Below are 27,006 nucleotides of genomic sequence, written 5' to 3'. Positions count from 1 at the left end.
CAACATTGAACAACACTAACTTGAAACACATTTACACTGAACAACATTGAACAACTCTGACCTGAAACACATTTACACTGAACAACATTGAACAACTCTAACCTGAAACACATTTACACTGAACAACATTGAACAACACTAACTTGAAACACATTTACACTGAACAACATTGAACAAAACTAACTTGAAACACATTTACACTGAACAACATTGAACAACTCTAACCTGAAACACATTTACACTGAACAACATTGAACAACTCTAACCTGAAACACATTTACACTGAACAACATTGAACAACACTAACTTGAAACACATTTACACTGAACAACATTGAACAACTCTAACCTGAAAAACATTTACAATGAACAACATTGAACAACACTAACTTGAAACACATTTACACTGAACAACATTGAACAAAACTAACTTGAAACACATTTACACTGAACAACATTGAACAACTCTGACCTGAAACACATTTACACTGAACAACATTGAACAACTCTAACCTGAAACACATTTACACTGAACAACATTGAACAACACTAACTTGAAACACATTTACACTGAACAACATTGAACAAAACTAACTTGAAACACATTTACACTGAACAACATTGAACAACTCTAACCTGAAACACATTTACACTGAACAACATTGAACAACTCTAACCTGAAACACATTTACACTGAACAACATTGAACAACACTAACTTGAAACACATTTACACTGAACAACATTGAACAACACTAACTTGAAACACATTTACACTGAACAACATTGAACAACTCTAACCTGAAACACATTTACACTGAACAACATTGAACAACACTAACTTGAAACATTTACACTGAACAACATTGAACAACACTAACTTGAAACACATTTACACTGAACAACATTGAACAACTCTAACCTGAAACACATTTACACTGAACAACATTGAACAACACTAACTTGAAACACATTTACACTGAACAACTCTAACCTGAAACACATTTACACTGAACAACATTGAACAACTCTAACTTGAAACACATTTACACTGAACAACATTGAACAACACTAACTTGAAACACATTTACACTGAACAACATTGAACAACACTAACTTGAAACATTTACACTGAACAACATTGAACAACACTAACTTCAAAACACATTTACACTGAACAACATTGAACAACTCTAACCTGAAACACATTTACACTGAACAACATTGAACAACACTAACTTGAAAGACATTTACACTGAACAACATTGAACAGCACTAACTTGAAAGACATTTACACTGAACAACATTGAACAACACTAACTTGAAACACATTTACACTGAACAACATTGAACAACTCTAACCTGAAACACATTTACACTGAACAACATTGAACAACACTAACTTGAAACACATTTACACTGAACAACATTGAACAACACTAACTTGAAACACATTTACACTGAACAACATTGAACAGCACTAACTTGAAACACATTTACACTGAACAACATTGAACAACTCTAACCTGAAACACATTTACACTGAACAACATTGAACAACTCTAACCTGAAACACATTTACACTCAACAACATTGAACAACACTAACTTGAAACACATTTACACTGAACAACATTGAACAACTCTAACCTGAAACACATTTACACTGAACAACATTGAACAACTCTAACCTGAAACACATTTACACTGAACAACATTAAACAACTCTAACTTGAAACACATTTACACTGAACAACATTAAACAACTCTAACTTGAAACACATTTCAAGTTAGAGAAACTAACTTGAAACTAACTTGACTTACAAGTTAGAAACTAACTAACTTGTAACTAACTTGAAACACATTTACACTGAACAACATTGAACAACTCTAACCTGAAACACATTTACACTGAACAACATTGAACAACTCTAACCTGAAACACATTTACACTGAACAACATTGAACAACACTAACTTGAAACACATTTACACTGAACAACATTGAACAACACTAACTTGAAAGACATTTACACTGAACAACATTGAACAACACTAACTTGAAACACATTTACACGGAAAAACATTGAACAACACTAACTTGAAAGACATTTACACTGAACAACATTGAACAGCACTAACTTGAAAGACATTTACACTGAACAACATTGAACAACACTAACTTGAAACACATTTACACTGAACAACATTGAACAACTCTAACCTGAAACACATTTACACTGAACAACATTGAACAACACTAACTTGAAACACATTTACACTGAACAACATTGAACAACACTAACTTGAAACACATTTACACTGAACAACATTGAACAGCACTAACTTGAAACACATTTACACTGAACAACATTGAACAACTCTAACCTGAAACACATTTACACTGAACAACATTGAACAACACTAACTTGAAACACATTTACACTGAACAACATTGAACAACTCTAACCTGAAACACATTTACACTGAACAACATTGAACAACTCTAACCTGAAACACATTTACACTGAACAACATTAAACAACTCTAACTTGAAACACATTTACACTGAACAACATTAAACAACTCTAACTTGAAACACATTTCAAGTTAGAGAAACTAACTTGAAACTAACTTGACTTACAAGTTAGAAACTAACTAACTTGTAACTAACTTGAAACACATTTACACTGAACAACATTGAACAACTCTAACCTGAAACACATTTACACTGAACAACATTGAACAACACTAACTTGAAACACATTTACACTGAACATTGAACAACACTAACTTGAAACACATTTACACTGAACAACATTGAACAACACTAACCTGAAACACATTTACACTGAACAACATTTAACAACACTAACTTGAAACACATTTACACTGAACAACATTGAACAACTCTAACCTGAAACACATTTACACTGAACAACATTGAACAACTCTAACCTGAAACACATTTACACTGAACAACATTGAACAACACTAACTTGAAACACATTTACACTGAACAACATTGAACAACTCTAACCTGAAACACATTTACACTGAACAACATTGAACAACACTAACTTGAAACACATTTACACTGAACAACATTGAACAACACTAACTTGAAACACATTTACACTGAACAACATTGAACAACACTAACCTGAAACACATTTACACTGAACAACATTTAACAACACTAACTTGAAACACATTTACACTGAACAACATTGAACAACTCTAACCTGAAACACATTTACACTGAACAACATTGAACAACTCTAACCTGAAACACATTTACACTGAACATCATTGAACAACACTAACTTGAAACACATTTACACTGAACAACATTGAACAACACTAACTTGAAACACATTTACACTGAACAACATTGAACAACTCTAACCTGAAACACATTTACACTGAACAACATTGAACAACTCTAACCTGAAACACATTTACACTGAACAACATTAAACAACTCTAACTTGAAACACATTTCAAGTTAGAGAAACTAACTTGAAACTAACTTGACTTTACAAGTTAGAAACTAACTAACTTGTAACTAACTTGAAACACATTTACACTGAACAACATTGAACAACTCTAACCTGAAACACATTTACACTGAACAACATTGAACAACACTAACTTGAAACACATTTACACTGAACAACATTGAACAGCACTAACTTGAAACACATTTACACTGAACAACATTGAACAACACTAACTTGAAACACATTTACACTGAACAACTCTAACCTGAAGCACATTTACACTGAACAACATTGAACAACTCTAACTTGAAACACATTTACACTGAACAACATTGAACAACACTAACTTGAAACACATTTACACTGAACAACATTGAACAACACTAACTTGAAACACATTTACACTGAACAACATTGAACAACACTAACTTGAAACACATTTACACTGAACAACATTGAACAACTCTAACCTGAAACACATTTACACTGAACAACATTGAACAACTCTAACCTGAAACACATTTACACTGAACAACATTGAACAACACTAACTTGAAACACATTTACACTGAACAACATTGAACAACACTAACTTGAAAGACATTTACACTGAACAACATTGAACAGCACTAACTTGAAACACATTTACACTGAACAACATTGAACAACACTAACTTGAAACACATTTACACTGAACAACATTGAACAACACTAACTTGAAACACATTTACACTGAACAACATTGAACAACACTAACTTGAAACACATTTACACTGAACAACATTGAACAACTCTAACCTGAAACACATTTACACTGAACAACATTGAACAACTCTAACCTGAAACACATTTACACTGAACAACATTGAACAACACTAACTTGAAACACATTTACACTGAACAACATTGAACAACACTAACTTGAAAGACATTTACACTGAACAACATTGAACAGCACTAACTTGAAAGACATTTACACTGAACAACATTGAACAACACTAACTTGAAAGACATTTACACTGAACAACATTGAACAGCACTAACTTGAAAGACATTTACACTGAACAACATTGAACAACACTAACTTGAAACACATTTACACTGAACAACATTGAACAACTCTAACCTGAAACACATTTACACTGAACAACATTGAACAACTCTAACCTGAAACACATTTACACTGAACAACATTAAACAACTCTAACTTGAAACACATTTACACTGAACAACATTAAACAACTCTAACTTGAAACACATTTCAAGTTAGAGAAACTAACTTGAAACTAACTTGACTTACAAGTTAGAAACTAACTAACTTGTAACTAACTTGAAACACATTTACACTGAACAACATTGAACAACTCTAACCTGAAACACATTTACACTGAACAACATTGAACAACTCTAACCTGAAACACATTTACACTGAACAACATTGAACAACACTAACTTGAAACACATTTACACTGAACAATATTGAACAACACTAACTTGAAAGACATTTACACTGAACAACATTGAACAGCACTAACTTGAAAGACATTTACACTGAACAACATTGAACAACACTAACTTGAAAGACATTTACACTGAACAACATTGAACAGCACTAACTTGAAAGACATTTACACTGAACAACATTGAACAACACTAACTTGAAACACATTTACACTGAACAACATTGAACAACTCTAACCTGAAACACATTTACACTGAACAACATTGAACAACTCTAACCTGAAACACATTTACACTGAACAACATTAAACAACTCTAACTTGAAACACATTTACACTGAACAACATTAAACAACTCTAACTTGAAACACATTTCAAGTTAGAGAAACTAACTTGAAACTAACTTGACTTACAAGTTAGAAACTAACTAACTTGTAACTAACTTGAAACACATTTACACTGAACAACATTGAACAACTCTAACCTGAAACACATTTACACTGAACAACATTGAACAACACTAACTTGAAACACATTTACACTGAACAACATTGAACAACACTAACTTGAAACACATTTACACTGAACAACATTGAACAACACTAACCTGAAACACATTTACACTGAACAACATTTAACAACACTAACTTGAAACACATTTACACTGAACAACATTGAACAACTCTAACCTGAAACACATTTACACTGAACAACATTGAACAACTCTAACCTGAAACACATTTACACTGAACAACATTGAACAACACTAACTTGAAACACATTTACACTGAACAACATTGAAAAACTCTAACCTGAAACACATTTACACTGAACAACATTGAACAACACTAACTTGAAACACATTTACACTGAACAACATTGAACAACACTAACTTGAAACACATTTACACTGAACAACATTGAACAACACTAACCTGAAACACATTTACACTGAACAACATTTAACAACACTAACTTGAAACACATTTACACTGAACAACATTGAACAACTCTAACCTGAAACACATTTACACTGAACAACATTGAACAACTCTAACCTGAAACACATTTACACTGAACAACATTGAACAACACTAACTTGAAACACATTTACACTGAACAACATTGAACAACACTAACTTGAAACACATTTACACTGAACAACATTGAACAACTCTAACCTGAAACACATTTACACTGAACAACATTGAACAACTCTAACCTGAAACACATTTACACTGAACAACATTAAACAACTCTAACTTGAAACACATTTCAAGTTAGAGAAACTAACTTGAAACTAACTTGACTTACAAGTTAGAAACTAACTAACTTGTAACTAACTTGAAACACATTTACACTGAACAACATTGAACAACTCTAACCTGAAACACATTTACACTGAACAACATTGAACAACACTAACTTGAAACACATTTACACTGAACAACATTGAACAACACTAACTTGAAACACATTTACACTGAACAACATTGAACAACACTAACTTGAAACACATTTACACTGAACAACTCTAACCTGAAGCACATTTACACTGAACAACATTGAACAACTCTAACTTGAAACACATTTACACTGAACAACATTGAACAACACTAACTTGAAACACATTTACACTGAACAACATTGAACAACACTAACTTGAAACACATTTACACTGAACAACATTGAACAACACTAACTTGAAACACATTTACACTGAACAACATTGAACAACTCTAACCTGAAACACATTTACACTGAACAACATTGAACAACTCTAACCTGAAACACATTTACACTGAACAACATTGAACAACACTAACTTGAAACACATTTACACTGAACAACATTGAACAACACTAACTTGAAAGACATTTACACTGAACAACATTGAACAGCACTAACTTGAAAGACATTTACACTGAACAACATTGAACAACACTAACTTGAAACACATTTACACTGAACAACATTGAACAGCTCTAACCTGAAACACATTTACACTGAACAACATTGAACAACACTAACTTGAAACACATTTACACTGAACAACATTGAACAACTCTAACCTGAAACACATTTACACTGAACAACCTTGAACAACACTAACCTGAAACACATTTACACTGAACAACATTTAACAACACTAACCTGAAACACATTTACACTGAACAACATTGAACAACTCTAACCTGAAACACATTTACACTGAACAACATTGAACAACTCTAACCTGAAACACATTTACACTGAACAACATTTAACAACACTAACTTGAAACACATTTACACTGAACAACACTAACTTGAAACACATTTACACTGAACAACATTTAACAACACTAACTTGAAACACATTTACACTGAACAACACTAACTTGAAACACATTTACACTGAACAACTCTAACCTGAAACACATTTACACCGAACAACATTGAACAACACTAACTTGAAACACATTTACACTGAACAACATTGAACAACACTAACTTGAAACACATTTACACTGAACAACATTGAACAACACTAACTTGAAACACATTTACACTGAACAACATTGAACAACTCTAACCTGAAACACATTTACACTCAACAACATTGAACAACACTAACTTGAAACACATTTACACTGAACAACATTGAACAACACTAACTTGAAACACATTTACACTGAACAACATTGAACAACTCTAACCTGAAACACATTTACACTGAACAACATTGAACAACTCTAACCTGAAACACATTTACACTGAACAACACTGAACAACTCTAACCTGAAACACATTTACACTGAACAACACTGAACAACTCAAACCTGAAACACATTTACACTGAACAACACTGAACAACTCAAACCTGAAACACATTTACACTGAACAACACTGAACAACTCAAACCTGAAACACATTTACACTGAACAACACTGAACAACTCAAACCTGAAACACATTTACACTGAACAACACTGAACAACACAAACCTGAAACACATTTACACTGAACAACATTGAACAACTCTAACCTGAAACACTGAACAACTCTCTTCTTTTACTTATGGATGCATACTGTAAAAAAACGGTTTGTTTAACTTAAAACAGTAAGTTAGCTGGTTGCCTTAAAATTTTGAGTTTATTGAAATGAATTTGAGTTAATACAACAAAGGAGATTGATTTAATAAACAGTAACTCAAAATATGATGTTATCTGAACCACATTAATCATCTAAGTTGATTTGACTAAAGATAAAAAGTTGTGATAACAAATCATGAAAATATATTTTTTTTATATATATTAAAACTAAACGTGCAGATAATATAACAATAATGAAATAAAAGGCCATGTATGTGTTTGTCAAGAAAGTTTTCACATGTGATTCATCTCATTCACCTTGTTAATTGGCTCATTATTCCTGTATTTATTCTGGATTTATATATTTTATAGTCCCTGAGTTCATTGCTCTGTCTAACGTTGTGTTTGTGAAGCCTGTTTCTCTGCATCTTATTTTGTCTTCGTGAGTACTCTATGGAAACATTCTCTGACCGTAATAATGTCAAATGAAAAGTTTTACCTTAAAGTATATTTAATAACCTTTTGTCAAAAATTGCATTAACATTTTTAACTATAATAAATTTTAATAACAATTAACATACCGGGCCCTATCTTGCACCCAGCGCAATTGACTTTGTACACCGACGCATGTATCATTCTTATTTCTCACCCGCGCACAGCGGACTTTTCCCTCCACAGACGCACGTCGGTAAATTAGGGAATGAACTTGCGCTCCCGGGGGCGGTTCAGCGAAAAGAGGAGGCGTGTTCCGGCGCAAACGTTCCCTGGTGCTATTTTGCAGGTTTAGAAAACAATTCCACCACAGACTAGGAGAAACCTCGTCTAAAGTCAGTGGCGCATTCATATGCTATTTTAAGGGCGCATGCTTGGCCATAATGTAGCGTGAGCACAACGCACACACACTTTGATTGTCTCATCTACACAGAAGCATCAGTTTTCATTTTTAGAAAACCATACATTACAAGAAAAAATATTACCACACGAGGGAACATCTTGTTGTGTCCATGAAGATGTGGAAATATAGGCATAAATCTAGCTTACACATTTACCCAAATTATCATACGCCTGTTTAACCGAAGCTAATCTGGGTTTGTTTCTCCATCCCCAATGTTACTTCTCTGTGTTTTACGGCCCTGACGAGAACGTCGGTCTCCTCGGCTGTGAACCGTTCCTGGCAAATCCGCCGTTATAATAGCAATCCGCCATGGAACAAGCGCGCCTGCTCTTAAAGGGAATGTGAGATGACGCTCTGATTGGTTTATTTCACGTTACGCCCAAACCACACCTATGAGTAATGAAGCGACTTCAGACCCCGAGATGCGAGAGACAAAGTTACTTGCGTTTCGCGCTTGATACTTGCGTTTCATATCATTAAAATAGGGCCCGCCGTGTCTAAAAACATTACATTCAGTTCAAACTTAAGTATCTTCTTTTTTAAAGTGTGCTAAAGTGTACTTCTTTTTCTCAAGAGTAATATCCATCTAAAATCATCTGCTGATATTTAATCACCCTCAAACCACTACCAACCCTGTATGATTTTCTTTTTCTCGAAACTGCAGCCGGTATATCTGTGCTCCACACACGGCAGAACGTCCTCCAGGTTGGGAACGGCGTGAGCGTGATTAAATGATGATTACAGGAGGAGCTGTTGCTCTAATGTGAAGAAGACTCACGCCATGCTGATGAAGGCAGCGTTCCCCCCGTAGAGGAAGGATCTGTTGAGCACTTGGAGGATGAAGGTGAGGTACTGTAGAGGAAGGAGAGGGGTCGCGGCACACACTGAGAACAACACACACTGCAGCGCCGTCAGAGACAGGGACAAGATGGCCGCCCTCAGGTCTGCTTCCCGCTCACTCTGGCCTGCACAACACAGTAAAGGGAAGCGAGAAGGCTGTGGTTTGAGGCCCGTGTTCACAACATAAGTTAAAGAGAAGCGGGTAGTCGTGACAGGAATATAGTCAAACCAAACTTTCACTGAGTGTTTGGCATGCTAATGGATATGACAATGTTAATGTGTGTGGTCTTGGTGGAAGAGATGTGTTATGCAGAGCTAGTACAGAACTTACAGTACAAACTCGACATGCCCACGCCATATAGCATTTCATGACAGAACTTTGTATTCATATTTTCAGCTATCAAAATGTCTCATAAAAAATTATTTATACTGTGTGAGTAATGAAGTGACAAAATTTTTAAATTAAATAACTGGGTGATATATTATTATTGAACAAGCAAAATGTTTCAATATCTAATACTAATTAAATAGTGATTCAAACTGTATACATTTTTTTAGTTTTCTCTTAAATTCTTTATGGACACCCTTGCACCAGTGTTATTTTAGCATCATATTTATATAGTATGTAATGGCTGGACCAATCAGACACCGAAATGATTCTTCATATTTAATGAACTATCCGGCTAACCCACACTCTCCAACAACTATGGTAATAGTACTGTGTGTTGGACCATCCCTCGAAACTGCGAATAACAGGCAGGAGAAGAAAATGCAGAGCTTTGCTCTAAACTCATTATTAATCCGGCCATAGTAAAGACGCATACAGCAGACTCTTCTGCATTCATTTATAGACAAGCTCTTCTATAAATGAACGTGCATCCCAGGACATTGTGTGTATGATTATTATTATGTTATGATGTATAGTGTCTCTTGCATTGTATTTTGTTTTATGCATGCTTTATGAGAGAACTACTGGTTAATGTAACCCCACCTATATCGTGTCTCCTATCTAATTAATACTCATTTAACAACTCACACTTTAGTGGACATCACCTCCTCATAGTTCGTTTACTAATTGGAGTATAAATGGATTCATGATTTAGTTAATAAAATCTGTGCACAATACTTAAAGACTTTAAACATCATTTTAGCTCAAAACTCACTTTCATACAGTAGCAAGTGTTTGAAATAACTTCCGGATTCTGATCACCATATAAGGCAGAAATACTTGCAATGCAACTAACCACTACCAAAGTAAACATGGTAAATATTATATGACCGAAGAAATCAGACAAATCATAAAAGAAAGCAACTCTGGTTTTACAAGCTCCTCAGGTCGTATTTGTGGTGGCATATTTGTAGAAATGTTTATTCTTTCTGGATAATAATAATAATAATAATAATACATTTTATTTAAAGGCGCCTTTCTCGGCACTCAAGGACACCGTACAAAGATACATAGTACATTTAAAACAGCGCAGAATAAAAAGAAAATACAGAATAAAACAATATTAAGAACAATTAAAAGAGGCAGAGCATGTTACAATACATTAGATATGATAGGCAGTTTTAAACAGATGTGTTTTAAGTTGAAGTTTAAAGTGAGAAAATGAATCAATGTTTCTGAGTTGTGATGGTAGTGCGTTCCAGAGTCGGGGAGCAGATCGGCTAAAAGCTCTGCTCCCCATAGTGGTGAGACGGGCACGGGGGACAGAGAGGTGTATGGAGGAGGATGACCTGAGTGAACGTGAGGTGGTTGGAACCTGGAGGAGATCGGACAGGTATGGGGGGGACAGGTTGTGAATGGCTTTGAATGTTAATAAAAGGACTTTGAAATGGATACGAAACTGAACCGGGAGCCAGTGAAGCTGTTGGAGAACAGGGGTGATGTGGTGAATGGTTGGTGTTCGTGTTATTATGCGGGCAGCTGAATTCTGGACCAGTTGAAGTTTATGAAGGGATTTGTGAGGGAGACCGAAAAGAAGAGAGTTGCAGTAGTCTAGACGTGAAGTGACGAGACTGTGGACAAGGATGGAGGCTGTGTGGGGGGTAAGGGAGGGGCGGAGACGATTAATGTTTCTTAGGTGAAAGTAGGCAGACCGGGTAATGTTATTGATGTGAGATTGAAAAGATAATGTGCTGTCAAGGATGACACCCAGACTCTTAACCTGGGGGGAGGGTGAAACGGAGGAACTATCAATAGTGAGAGAAAGACTGTTGGTTTTGGATAAAGTAGATTTAGTGCCAATGAGGAGAACCTCAGTTTTATTACTATTTAATTTGAGGAAGTTCTGTGTAAACCAAATTTTTATTTCTGAGATGCAGTCAGTAAGGGAGGTGGGTGGGAGAGTGGATGAGGGTTTGGTCGAGAGGTAGAGCTGGGTGTCATCAGCATAACAGTGGAAGTGAATGTTAAATTTACGGAAAATACTACCCAGGGGAAGGAGGTAAATGATAAAAAGCAAGGGCCCCAGGACACTGCCCTGGGGAACACCTGAAGTGACATTGAAAGGGCTGGATTTAAAAGATTTTAATTGAATGAACTGAGTGCGGCCAGAGAGATAGGAAGTGAACCAGTCTAATGGAGTGTGAGTGATGCCAATGGCAGATAACCTGTTGAGGAGGGTGGTGTGACAGATGGTATCAAAAGCTGAACTTAGGTCGAGGAGAATGAGAATGGTAAGGAGTCCAGAATCAGCTGCCATAAGGAGGTCATTGGTGATTTTGATAAGTGCTGTTTCAGTGCTGTGAAGTGGACGGAAACCAGACTGGAACTGTTCATACAGGTTATTTTGGGATAAATGAGAATGGAGTTGAGAGGCAACTGTTTTTTCAAGGATTTTGGAAATGAATGGTAAATTTGAAATTGGACGGAAGTTATTGTAGTCAGAGGGGTTGGCACCCACTTTTTTCAAAATTGGAGTTATGGAAGCAGTTTTGAATGCTGTTGGAACAGTTCCAGTGGTGAGAGAGGAGTGAATGATAGCAGAAATGTGCGGAACCAGGAATGGGAGACAAGTTTTAACAAGTTGTGTGGGAAAGGGGTCAAGCTGGCAAGTAGAAGCCTTAGATTTCCTGATCAGTTCAGTGATTTCAGAGATAGCTGGGAGGTGGAAGGAAGAGAATGAATGTGTGGATGGGTGAAAATCAGCTGAAATGCTGTGGTGAGGGATATGTCCAAGGTTCTGATGAATATTTTTGATTTTTTCAGTGAAAAATGACATGATGGAGTTGCAAAATTTGGTTGTATACAGGTGAGGGGGGAGAAAGTCCTGAGGTTGAGTGATATTGTTAAGAATGGAAAACAGTGACTTCGAGTTTCCTTTATTTGCAGTGATTATACTGGAGTAGTAGTGACTTTTAGTGCAAGCGATGGAGTCCTTGTATTGTAAGATGTGATTATTGTACATTTCTTTGTGAATAGTGAGACCAGTTTTCTTGTAGAGACGTTCAAGTTGCCGACCTTTGGCTTTCATGAGACGAAGATCGGTGGTGAACCAGGGGGCAGAGACGGAAAATGAAACAGATCTGGTTTTTAACGGAGCAAGGGAATTAAGAATATCATGGAGTCCAGTGTTGTAATGAGAAACCAGATCATCGGGGGAGGATAGATTATGAGTGTCGGGGGGGCAAAAGGAGTGGAAACTTGAAGTGAGAGTGGCAGGATTAATATTCTTTATATTCCGAAATGAAATAAAACGTGTTTTTTTAAAGATGGAAAGAGTGAGTTTCACTGAAAATGAGATGAGATAATGGTCAGTTATGGGGAGTTCAGCAGGTGTAAAATCAGAAGGGGTTACACCAGAGCAGCAAATTAAGTCCAGGGTATGTCCTTTTGAGTGTGTGGGGAAAGTGATATGTTGCTGGAATCCAAAACTCTCTAAACAGGAGGAAAAGTCTTTAGTGAGGAGGAGATTGATATTGTCCATATGGATATTAAAATCACCCAGAAGAATTATGTTTGATGAGAGAGAGGATAGATGAGTAAGAAAGACAGCAAAATCATTTAAAAATTCACTATTCTGTTTTGGGGGGCGGTAGACAGCAGCAATAATGGTTGGAGTGGGACCAGAAAGCTTGCAGACAACAGATTCGAACGTGCTAGAGACAGGCACGGAAACCGGCGAGACTTTCCACTTCTCGTGATAGATTATCGCGAGACCTCCTCCCCGGCCGGAACTGCGTGGTTGACAGATGTAAACAAACCCACTAGGAGTGGATTCATTAAGCTGAGAAAAGTTGTTGGGCTGTTGCCATGTCTCGGTTAAACAAAGAAAGTCAAGCTTACGATCTGAAATGAGGTCCTGGATAAGATGTCCCTTGTCTGTCAGTGAGCGGATGTTGAGCAGAGCGAAGTTGAGTGCGGTGTTGTCACAGCTGGTGGTGGTGCGAGCCGACCGAGCTAGGCGGGCTAACACGCTGTGGTCGACAGCCCGGTTGATGGATCGTGGAGGGCGAGAAGAGCTGGACCAGATGGATTTTATTGCAGTTAAGCTGTTGTGTTGGAAATTCCGGCGGGACCCTCGGTGTATATATCTCGGGCGAGGCTGGAAGGCGATGTCCGGATGAAGGTGGAGAGCCTCAGGCGCAGGTCCAGGCAGGTGACAGCGCAGCCGGAGAAGATCAATGGCCGAATACTGGAGCAAGCCCGTCACTAGCAGGTGAACAGGCAGTAGAAAGAGCCAGACACAGACGAGCAGAATGTATTTCCTACCAGCCCGCATTGTACTTTAGGCAGCATCGATGGCCAGAAAAAACGGCGGATGAGGCAGAAGCCAGGACAGAACAGGTGAGCTAACGGCAAGCAGCGGCAGCAGGTTGCGCCAGCGTTCACTCGCGTTCGCGTTCCAAATGGATGTGATGTAAACACTGTCATGTGACTACAAATGACTGATCAGTAGGCTATGTGTGTCCTCTTTCTTTTGTGAAATAACAGTGACCACTTTATTTCTGTGTGACTAATGTGCAATCTTGACACAAATTAATTAATTATGATCAGTGTATCACTTATTGGTTAAAACATCGATGCTTGGGTTTGAAATCTTTAGTAAACAACAAAAATGCTAGCAAACAGTCGCTTTTATCATGCTAGTTTTGCAATCTGGCTAGTTTCCAGTGATTTCTTTCGCTGTGGCGACAGCGCTCCAGACCCGAGGCTATTAGCCCGCCCCGCCCGTTTAAAGCCCTGCTCACACTGGCCCGACAGTGGAAACGCGGCTATTCTCTGCTTGCAGATTAATGTCTCTTAAACGATTGATCTTGTTTATGTACATGAAAAATACCCCTTTTTTTAGAATTCATAAATAATCAATACTGAATGTTTGCTGGATGAACTGATTAATTGATTGTAATATTAATTTAGCTACATCATGTTAATCCGATTAACTGATCCAAATCTATTCATCTATATTAAAGTTATAATTAAATATTAATATATTTTCCTTTGAGTTAAAAGTTAAAACTATTATAGTTTAAAATATTATAAAATATATAGTAATTGTATGTGCTTTTGTCATTTTTTATTAGTGTTTTATAAGTACTATTTCAGTTTGATTTATCATTAGTAGTTCAGTTTTAGTTTATTTATTTCCATTTAGTAATTGTAATGCTTCAACTTGAACTACACTTAAAAAATTTTGCCTTGGGAAGTTTTGCTGTCTAATATCCTCATTTCAATAAAAAAAAAAAAACAAGTTTAAGATGAACTATCCCTTAAACAGGTCTTACTGACATCAGAAATCAGAAAGTTTGTTTAGAAACTTTAATTTAATAAATGGTATTTTTGGACAAGAAAGTGTGTTTCCTGCAATGTTTTCATAAGTACACTGAATACCTGTAAAGAGATGAGAGAAGTGTGTGTGCACGTGTGTGTGTGCTGACCTGCTTCTCTCTGCTTCCCCTTGTGTCGGTCCATGATGAGGCCGTTCCAGGGGGCGCACAGGATCCCACACAGCTGAGTGAACGCGAACGCATTCGTATATCTGCTGACTGAGACAACAAGAGGAACACTGAGTGAAAACAGCATTCAGTCTCATGATGAGCTGGAGCCTGTCTGCATGCCTATATCTATACATACAGCTCAGAGGGATTCACCCGATTCACAGAAAGAGCAGGACATGAGGATAATACAGTGTGTGTGTGTGTGTGTGTGTACCGAGGCTTGGTTCTCCTGCGGCCAGATGATTCAGCATTGGGTTTAAGGTGCCGATGAACAAGTAGTGTCTCAGCTGCATCACAGAAAGCCACAGCAAATGCCACAAGAAGAACCAGGAGAGGAAACAGCTCTTGAAACTACGCTCTGACAAAAACATACACACATAGTGTTAATACTCTTCACAAGATACACTTCACAATCAAACAAACAATATTGTGGCCAGGTAAGGATCTGAATATCACAGAGAAACTGTTTCATGCACTCTGCAGCTTATTCAAATCACAACATGCCCACTTAGACAGGAAGTGACATGTATAATCACCAACCCCAAGACATTGTGGAGCAAGTTCATCTAAGTCACGTCAAGCCTCCTTCATTTATACAGCGCTTTTCACAACACAGTGTTTCAAAGCAGCTTTACAGAGATAACTGGAAAATAATGCAACACAGTTTGTTTCCAGAAGGAAGTAGCGTCACAGTCCAGCTTAAAAAAATCCTTTTTGTTGTAAAAAAGTTATTAATTTAGTTAATTTATACATATATAGCCACTCTGGAGAAAACAGTGATGCCAATGTTACCAACAGTGTTATCACTAAAAGTAACACATGACGTGATTGTTCATGGATAAAACAGTTTATGGCAAATGAAAAAACAGCCACAAAAAACAATGTGCCAATTTTCAGGTACTGTATTATGGGATGGTGTTTTGGTGCCTGTATATAAGCACTGAAGCTGCTGTAGCCCCTACTGTAATTGTGAGTTTTCTTATTTTTCTTCTATGGCTTCCCCATGAACCGTAAGTAGGAAAATAATGAAATTTGGCACACTTGTACTAATGGTAATGACAAGTAATCTTACAAACTTTGAGGTCTCTAGGACCAACTCTATAGCGCCACCACCCATTCGCTACTCAAAAATTTGCTCTGACGATCACTGGACTGAGCAACACAGAAACTACAGAGATTTGATATCTGAGGAAGCACGCAGATAACTGTGGTAACAAACCAATTTTAACACTGTTCAGTATGTGTGGTGTGCAGGGCGTGTTTGCACACCACACATACTCCAGTCCACACATACACACCACCCAAAATTGTCAGATGTAGGCTAGACGAAATTGCGTGGCATATAGTGTTGTAGCCGCGTCTGTTCGACTGGTTGACTCAAAATGAGATCAGATGCCGTATCTCGGCTGTAACTTTGATCTACTGAAACGAAACTCTGAACGCTTCATCTGCACCACGATCTGAAGGTACCTGACATGTTTGAACACAGCGCCACCTAGTGTTCCAGAGATATAAGGATTTGTGCAAAAATGCCTATTACTTGTTTACTTTATTTGTTTTCTTTGTGTCATTATGTTCCTTGCCTATGCCGATATTATCGACTATATCTCACTTGTAATTTTCCATTAATCTGCCTATACGCCATAATGAAGATGAAAAACAGTTGTTTCGCTACTCCTCACACAAATCTGTCCAGTTTTGTTCTAAATTGTCTCAGATGATCTTTAGACCAAGCCGCTCAGAAATGACTAAACATATGTTTGATATTTACTCTATACTCTAAATACCTTTCTAAAGTTGACCGTCCCTGCATTTGTTGTCCTATACTAAATAGCTTAGCATTGTGCTTGCTGGTGTCTGGACCTGTAATGCGTATTTGGATGATCTTGTGATCTATTCACCTAATTGGTCCGCACATGTTTCAACATTGAGAGAGGTGTTTGAACGCCTTGAAAACGCTTCACTGATGTTAAACGTTGCCAAGTGTGAATTTGGTCAAGCTACAGTTACGTACTTGGGCAAAGAAGTGGGCGATAGAGGCAAAAGTGACTGCAATTGCAGACTTCCCAGTTCCTGCTACCCGCAAAGAACTCCGCAGATTCTTGGGGATGGCCGGTCATTACCGGAGTTTCTGTAAGAATTTTTCTACTGTGGCCAGCCGCCTGACATCACTCTTTAGTCCTTCACGTACTTTTCTATGGAATGATGACTGTCAGAATGCCTATTTTGATGTCTATGTGAGCTCTAGTAATCTGCCTGTAATTGTATTCACAGATCACAATCCTTGAGCATTTTTGGCTCGAATGTACAATCAGAATCAGAGACTGATGCGCTGGTCCTTGATGGTACAAGGTTATAATCTAGTGATTAAACACAAGAAGGGTTCGGAGAATATAATCGCTGACGCTTTATCTAGAGCTTAATATGCAAGGAAAAGGGTAAAGAAAAAAAAGTTAAAATCAGAACTGACGTTCCACAGACGTTCTGCTGGTTTAAAAGGCCCAGTGACCAAGAGTGAGGCAGATCTCAGCCAACTTCCCATGCCTTGAGTTGTTTGCTGGAACCATGATCATGATCACGTTTACGAATGTTTATGATTATGTTTTCGTTTTTGCTTTTGCTTACGCAAGGGTTCAGAGATTAACATTCCTTTGGGGGTTTGTTAGTATTGCTGCCGATGGAATGCACTGTTTAGAGTTGGAGCACTAGAAGTGTGTAGTGCGTGTGACCTCAGTGTGCGTGTTCCGTCTTTAAAGACCACGCTAGTTAGAATTGTTTTCTGTTATTTAGTCGGAGAGTGATCGCCATGCATTGTATTTATTGTTTTTTATTTAGTTAGCGTAGTTTATTTAAGGCAACTATGTCGGATACGGGTCGGGTCGGACATGGGGGAAACACGGGTCTAAACACGGGTTTAAAACAATCACATGCAAACGTAAAAATGCATGCATGTTTTTAGGAACATATCTACAAAAATATGCCTGTATTTCAAGTTGATAAAATAATTTTAAGTCCACATCAGTTTATTTGTGCCGACGCACCACGCCCTCCCAGGATCTATAATGTTACCTAGGCTACTTAAACTTTTAAAAATTCCTCATAACCGCGCGCGCGATCTGCTTGCAGTCGTCGAGATGGATGCTGAGGAGCTGAAGAAAAGAATAGCTAGTGGAGATTGTAAAGTTGTCGACAATACGTCATCAAAAATCAAGTCCAGGAGAAATCTGGAGTTATCTGAAGAAAATATTGTGAAAGGCTTATTTGCTGCATGCATCTTCGTGTTGGACAGCCGCAGATGTGGAACTTCATCCCTGAGGAAGCAAGCAGATAACTGTGGTAACAAACCAATTTTAACACTGTTCAGTATGTGTGGTGTGCAGGGCGTGTTTGCACACCACACATACTCCAGTCCACACATACACACCACCCAAAATTGTCAGATGTAGGCTAGACGAAATTGCGTGGCATATAGTGTTGTAGCCGCGTCTGTTCGACTGGTAAAATGTTTAGGCTACTCAGTTTTGTGGTAACGTTAGCCATGTTCTTCATGTACCGGCCTTTTGACAGCTTCGGCTGAAGTTGTCCTTGTGTTAATTGTCCTGTAATAACTTCTGTATGACCTGGCAATACACATTTTTGTAAGTCTGTCTATAATGTGATTGGCTAAACTGATTTTATTTCGGGTGCGGGTCAGGTGTCGGTTCTGTTTTAAGCGGGTCGGGTGCGGATTTGAATTAGTGCTGCTGTCGGACAACGGGTCGGATGCGGTTTTAAGCACTGTGGGTACGGGGGGTGCGGGTTTACAAAATCGGACCCGTGCAGGACTCTGTTTTAGAGGTTTGGGTGAAATAGTTATGGGAATTATGTTTTGATTATTTCATTTGATTTGGCGACACTCTTGTTTTCTTACTTTACGGTTTCCTTTTATATTTTATAATTTTTCATGTTTTGTAATGTCATTCATACCTTATCAAATTAAAAGTTTTTAATGTTAACTTTGGTATTCCTGGTTGTTTCTGCTACTTGCACACATGGCAACAGTATCTCACTGAACAGTGTTAATGTTTGCGCAATCATCCCGTTTACATCTTAAACTCGTAACAATGTTAATTGGTTAGCATGCTGTTTTGTGTCCATTCTTTCTAATGTGTCTATAAGCTACATTTGTGGCTAAGTTAGCTTTGCATGCTAACCAGTTAACATGCTAACTGACACGTTTGTGGACTCTGAAACCTCTCTTCAGTAACGTGGCAACGAGTGTTCTCTGTGGCGTATCATCATCATCAACAAGCTCTGACCCTTTCAGGTTGTGGGCTCGATTCCCGTGTGGGACATGCCCAGAACGCAAGAGGAACTGTGACCAGAAATGGTGCAAAAGTTGTGTTTTTCTGAGAATGATCTCATCTGAACATGTGGTGCATTTACAGACAAAATCTAAAGAGTTTTACATTATAATGTACTAATAACCACCATGATAATACAGATGATAAAACGGAAAAGCACATATTGAATCATCATTAGTGCCCTGAGTTCATCATAAGTGGTCTGTCCAGAAACAAAATGAACTACATAAAATATAATCATTCAAATGTGATGTCACATAGGGACTTCTAGGAATGTGTTTTTACTATTTTCATCATGAATCATACAGTATTAACAGGTTTGGACTGTAAAAACTATTTTCTGTAACAATTACAGACATTTTTACAGTGTAGTTATGTTAAATTGTTGTTTTATATTGAATTTTGTGCTGAAAATGGGTGGTCTATCTCTACAGTGATCTTTATACTGCACAGACGTATAGCACAAATAGCACATGTAACGAGTGTGTTTAGTGTTGAACTCTCGCCTACCTGTTGTGTCTGTGGTTTGGTCAGACGTCTCTTTAAATGCCATTTCCTCCTCAGGCTTAGAAGTCTGGATGTTACTCTCATCGATCTTTGCAACGGCATAATCCCGGGTTACTCCACAGTTCACCCTATTGGTGTAAATAAGAAACAGTCACAGGCAAAGCACTGTTGGAGGAAAGATATACAGTGCAAACAGTGAAGTATACAGCACAGAGCATAAAGTAATCTGTGCAAAGCTACTAGTATTCTGAAGAAGATAAAAGCAAAGCCCAAAGAAACTGAGTAGACAATATGAAACATTAGCCGTGTTTCCATAACCCTTCAAATTGCAAATTGAAAATACGCCCGATGGAAATTTCGCAAAAACTCCCATTTATCGCAAATAAAGTCTTTACGCTGGCATGAGGAGGGTTTTCAGGCAATTCGAAAAAGGAATATTTTGCAAAACTGCAATGGAAACAGTTTTTGACACAGTATGTTTGGACAGAAGACGAGACAGAGTTCTTTATTAAACTCATGAAAGACAAAAGAATTACAGGAATACTGGGTTCTAAACAACAGAGAAATGCCACAATTTATCAAGACCTTTAAGCAGATCTGAGGGAGAAACTCCCAGAAACCCCTCATACGAGCCGCTCGCAGTATAAGGGTCTTTCCGTGGCCATTAATGCTTGAGTAACACGCCAACGGAATAGGGCCCTTAGTGTTTCTGGAGGAATAGGGACTGAGTGTTTCTGGAGGAATAGGGACTGAGTGTTTCTGGAGGAATAGGGGCTGAGTGTTTCTGGAGGAATAGGGCCCTTAGTGTTTCTGGAGGAATAGGGACTGAGTGTTTCTGGAGGAATAGGGACTGAGTGTTTCTGGAGGAATAGGGGCTGAGTGTTTCTGGAGGAATAGGGCCCTTAGTGTTTCTGGAGGAATAGGGACTGAGTGTTTCTGGAGGAATAGGGACTGAGTGTTTCTGGAGGAATAGGGGCTGAGTGTTTCTGGAGTAATAGGGCCCTTAGTGTTTCTGGAGGAATAGGGGCTGAGTGTTTCTGGAGGAATAGGGACTGAGTGTTTCTGGAGGAATAGGGGCTGAGTGTTTCTGGAGGAATAGGGCCCTTAGTGTTTCTGGAGGAATAGGGGCTGAGTGTTTCTGGAGGAATAGGGCCCTTAGTGTTTCTGGAGGAATAGGGGCTGAGTGTTTCTGGAGGAATAGGGCCCTTAGTGTTTCTGGAGGAATAAGGGCGAGTGTTTCTGGAGGAATAGGGCCCTTAGTGTTTCTGGAGGAATAGGGACTGAGTGTTTCTGGAGGAATAGGGACTGAGTGTTTCTGGAGGAATAGGGGCTGAGTGTTTCTGGAGGAATAGGGACTGAGTGTTTCTGGAGGAATAGGGACTGAGTGTTTCTGGAGGAATAGGGCCCTTAGTGTTTCTGGAGGAATAGGGACTGAGTGTTTCTGGAGGAATAGGGCCCTTAGTGTTTCTGGAGGAATAGGGACTGAGTGTTTCTGGAGGAATAGGGACTGAGTGTTTCTGGAGGAATAGGGGCTGAGTGTTTCTGGAGGAATAGGGCCCTTAGTGTTTCTGGAGGAATAGGGCCCTTAGTGTTTCTGGAGGAATAGGGACTGAGTGTTTCTGGAGGAATAGGGACTGAGTGTTTCTGGAGGAATAGGGGCTGAGTATTTCTGGAGGAATAGGGCCCTTAGTGTTTCTGGAGGAATAGGGACTGAGTGTTTCTGGAGGAATAGGGGCTGAGTGTTTCTGGAGGAATAGGGCCCTTAGTGTTTCTGGAGGAATAGGGGCTGAGTGTTTCTGGAGGAATAGGGCCCTTAGTGTTTCTGGAGGAATAAGGGCGAGTGTTTCTGGAGGAATAGGGCCCTTAGTGTTTCTGGAGGAATAGGGACTGAGTGTTTCTGGAGGAATAGGGACTGAGTGTTTCTGGAGGAATAGGGGCTGAGTGTTTCTGGAGGAATAGGGGCTGAGTGTTTCTGGAGGAATAGGGACTGAGTGTTTCTGGAGGAATAGGGACTGAGTGTTTCTGGAGGAATAGGGCCCTTAGTGTTTCTGGAGGAATAGGGACTGAGTGTTTCTGGAGGAATAGGGACTGAGTGTTTCTGGAGGAATAGGGACTGAGTTTTTCTGGAGGAATAGGGACTGAGTGTTTCTGGAGGAATAGGGCCCTTAGTGTTTCTGGAGGAATAGGGGCTGAGTGTTTCTGGAGGAATAGGGCCCTTAGTGTTTCTGGAGGAATAGGGACTGAGTGTTTCTGGAGGAATAGGGACTGAGTGTTTCTGGAGGAATAGGGACTGAGTGTTTCTGGAGGAATAGGGCCCTTAGTGTTTCTGGAGGAATAGGGACTGAGTGTTTCTGGAGGAATAGGGACTGAGTGTTTCTGGAGGAATAGGGACTGAGTGTTTCTGGAGGAATAGGGCCCTTAGTGTTTCTGGAGGAATAGGGGCTGAGTGTTTCTGGAGGAATAGGGCCCTTAGTGTTTCTGGAGGAATAGGGGCTGAGTGTTTCTGGAGGAATAGGGCCCTTAGTGTTTCTGGAGGAATAGGGACTGAGTATTTCTGGAGGAATAGGGCCCTTAGTGTTTCTGGAGGAATAGGGACTGAGTGTTTCTGGAGGAATAGGGCCCTTAGTGTTTCTGGAGGAATAGGGGCTGAGTGTTTCTGGAGGAATAGGGCCCTTAGTGTTTCTGGAGGAATAAGGGCGAGTGTTTCTGGAGGAATAGGGACTGAGTGTTTCTGGAGGAATAGGGCCCTTAGTGTTTCTGGAGGAATAGGGACTGAGTGTTTCTGGAGGAATAGGGACTGAGTGTTTCTGGAGGAATAGGGACTGAGTGTTTCTGGAGGAATAGGGACTGAGTGTTTCTGGAGGAATAGGGACTGAGTGTTTCTGGAGGAATAGGGACTGAGTGTTTCTGGAGGAATAGGGCCCTTAGTGTTTCTGGAGGAATAGGGGCTGAGTGTTTCTGGAGGAATAGGGGCTGAGTGTTTCTGGAGGAATAGGGCCCTTAGTGTTTCTGGAGGAATAAGGGCGAGTGTTTCTGGAGGAATAGGGACTGAGTGTTTCTGGAGGAATAGGGCCCTTAGTGTTTCTGGAGGAATAGGGACTGAGTGTTTCTGGAGAATAGGGACTGAGTGTTTCTGGAGGAATAGGGACTGAGTGTTTCTGGAGGAATAGGGACTGAGTGTTTCTGGAGGAATAGGGACTGAGTGTTTCTGGAGGAATAGGGACTGAGTGTTTCTGGAGGAATAGGGACTGAGTGTTTCTGGAGGAATAGGGACTGAGTGTTTCTGGAGGAATAGGGACTGAGTGTTTCTGGAGGAATAGGGATTGAGTGTTTCTGGAGGAATAGGGGCTGAGTGTTTCTGGAGGAATAGGGACTGAGCGTGTGGTTTACATGTTTCTGGAGGAATAGGGACTGAGCGTGTTGTTTACATGTTTCTGGAGGAATAGGGACTGAGCGTGTGGTTTACATGTTTCTGGAGGAATAGGGACTAAGCGTGTTGTTTACATGTTTCTGGAGGAATAGGGACTGAGTGTTTCTGGAGGAATAGGGACTGAGTGTTTCTGGAGGAATAGGGACTGAGTGTGTGGTTTACATGTTTCTGGAGGAATAGGGACTGAGCGTGTTGTTTACATGTTTCTGGAGGAATAGGGACTGAGCGTGTTGTTTACATGTTTCTGGAGGAATAGGGACTGAGCGTGTTGTTTACATGTTTCTGGAGGAATAGGGACTGAGTGTTTCTGGAGGAATAGGGACTGAGTGTTTCTGGAGGAATAGGGACTGAGTGTGTGGTTTACATGTTTCTGGAGGAATAGGGGCTGAGCGTGTGGTTTACCCGTAGCTGTAGTCCTCCGGCAGCGGGTACGGGATGTGTGTTCGAGGCATCAGCACAAAGGTGCGGAACAGATGAAAAACACTACAGCAGGACAAGAAGAGAAAAGACCAGCGCAGAGCCACGCCATCCTCAAACAGCAACTGAAAGACAGAGATCGGACCATCACGATTCAAGGGCTTTCTAATCGATATCAGTCATCTCATCTCAGCGTAATCATCTGATGTGTGGCTTTCATTTGCCTCTTACTTTGACGATGAGGAAAACCGCAGAGGAAGAGTCGAAGGCTCCGTTATACAGAGTGATTATAGTGGAGCGGTGAGCGCCGAAGAGATTCGCCACCTAGAGACACATGAGGACATCATGAAGAGGACATTACATGTGGGTTCATCGTTTATGTTAAAGGGTCATATAATGGAAAACGTGAAAAAGACAGTTAATATTCAGTGATATTCTTTATTTGAATGCAATGACACTACTGGATGAGAACAAAAAAGGTGAAGCTGCTTTGAAACATGTACTGTATAACTGACTTGACTATTTCTTGGTCTTGAAATGAAAGAGATGGATGCGATCTAATAACATCAAACTCCTTCTCCAATCCAGCTTTTCAAAGAGGTTGTTCAGTGTTAAATAAACCAGCGACCTCCCAACCTGATGCTTTGGGTCGTAACACTAAAAGAACATTAAGGTTAAACCAAAAGCACCCTCATATTCTGATATTAATATTCATTAACACTTTTTTTTGATGGTCCCCCAACAGATGTTCTACTAACTATAAGTAACTTTGCAACTACTTACTAATAGTTAGTAAAATGTCTAAAGTGGACTATGGAAATAAAGTGTTCCCTAATATTCTACATCAGAAAGGTTTGAGGAGTGCTGTGGGATCTTCAGTACCTGCATGTTGGTCATCAGGAACAGGATTCCTCCCACAGCAATGAAGGACAGAGCGGGGAAGAGGAGGACAGAGCTCACTGCAGGAGGGAACAGCACTCATCATACACACACACTCAACTAGCAATACACTCAAGGTCAAATAAAGATAAAAACGCTCTTTACCTGGAGTGGAAAAGGCTATTAACAACATCCCTGCAGTGTAAACCGATCTGTGAAGTAAAACATAACACAGTGAGAGTATGAGAGACGTTCATCTTGTTGTTTTCTCAGCCCTGTGTGTCTGTGGAACATGTGGATTATGTTATAACTGATTACAGACGGAGATTTATGAGCTGGGACTGAGAAAGTGGTCACACAAATATTTGGACACTTAAGCTTCACATATGAAAGGATTACTGCTGTTTGAAAGCTTGGGGTCAATATTGTTTTTTAAGACACTAATACTTTTATTAGCAAGGATGAAGACTTTATGACATTGAAGACTTTTTTATTTGAAATAAATGCTGTTCTATTCATCAAAGAATCCTGAACAAACACGGTTTCCACAACAATCTGAAGCAGCACAACTGTTTTCAACACTGATATTATTCATAAATGTTTCTTGGGCATCAAATCATCACATTAGAGTGATTTCTGAAGGATCATGTGACACTGAAGACTGGAGTAATGATGCTGAACATTCAGCTTTGATCACAGGAATAAATTACACTTTACTAGATATTCACAAACAGACAGTCTAAGCACTTTAAAAATATGCTTAAAGTTTATGCTTAAACTATGCCTAAGTTTAGTTCAACATTAATCAAACCTATTACTAGAGTTATTAACCTATTGATTTCTCAGGGTAAATTTCCAAGTATCTGGAAGTATTGTTGTTTTATTTAACAGTGGAGATCCCCTTTCGACCTGCACTTACAGGCCTATCAGTATCTTACCCACAGTATCAAACGTTGTTGAGAAATTAGTAGCTGAGCAAATGATCTGTCACACGAATAATAGTTTGGCTTTAGAGCAAATTATTCAATGGAAACTTGTAATAGATAGAAAATATTAAGTCTCTATTAGATAAAGGTGGTGTAATTGGAGTTGTGTTTCTTGGCCTTAAGAAAGCTTTTCATACTGTTAATCATCAAATCCTTATACCTAAGTTATCTAGTTTTAATTTTTCTTTACATGCACATAAGTGGATAGAATCATACGTGTCAGATCCCTGTGTGTTCGAGTAAGGAATCACCAATCAGCTGATGCATGTACATCCACTGGTGTTCCACAGGGATCTATCCTGGGTCCGATGTAAAAGTGGTCCGAGTGTTAGAAGGAGGAGAGCATTAGGGAGTTGAGGAAGAGGTGAAGGAAGAAGACGAGGAGGACGAGGAAGGGGAAGGGCAAAGAGACAAGCAGTCTCGGATGAAACTGGTGCCACTCTAGTTGCCCATGGGCGTGTCCAATGGTGTGACTATGAGGGAGACGAGTTCAGCCAAACTTGAGTCGCTTCACCGTCGCCTCCATCATAAGAACCTTCAGGAAACAGGCAGTTTCATTTCAGACTGCTGTCTATGGTAGCTTTAGAGTACTGTACAACACATACATGTACTGGAGCTGGTGCCCTACACTACTGTAATGAAGAGAAATGCATCAGATTGCCTCACACACAGATAAGAGTTTCTGAATGCTTCCATTTTGTAAAAGGAATGCGTCACAGTCACAGTAATCAGGACTTC

At 39.1% G+C, this 27,006-nt stretch overlaps 1 protein-coding gene across 3 annotated transcripts in view; it reads right to left on the bottom strand.

The window, feature by feature from the left end:
- Window positions 1-27,006, bottom strand: part of slc43a3b (solute carrier family 43 member 3b) — a 47,016-nt gene that overhangs the window by 4,640 nt on the left and 15,370 nt on the right. For all 3 annotated transcript variants that reach the window (XM_081383596.1, XM_081383594.1, XM_081383595.1), the window contains 8 exons: window positions 25,448-25,494; window positions 25,286-25,362; window positions 24,635-24,727; window positions 24,389-24,528; window positions 20,560-20,684; window positions 15,921-16,064; window positions 15,647-15,754; window positions 9,705-9,891 (listed from right to left, as the gene is read on the bottom strand). In XM_081383596.1, coding sequence (XP_081239722.1) covers window positions 9,705-9,891; window positions 15,647-15,754; window positions 15,921-16,064; window positions 20,560-20,684; window positions 24,389-24,528; window positions 24,635-24,727; window positions 25,286-25,362; window positions 25,448-25,494 — 921 coding nt within the window. The remainder of the gene's footprint in view (window positions 1-9,704; window positions 9,892-15,646; window positions 15,755-15,920; window positions 16,065-20,559; window positions 20,685-24,388; window positions 24,529-24,634; window positions 24,728-25,285; window positions 25,363-25,447; window positions 25,495-27,006) is intronic.

The sequence above is a fragment of the Scardinius erythrophthalmus genome, assembly GCF_964197995.2.
Source record: "Scardinius erythrophthalmus genome assembly, chromosome: 13".
NCBI lineage: Eukaryota > Metazoa > Chordata > Actinopteri > Cypriniformes > Leuciscidae > Scardinius > Scardinius erythrophthalmus.
The sequence above is the reverse complement of the archived record's forward strand: the minus strand, read 5'-3'. Positions and strand labels throughout refer to the sequence as shown.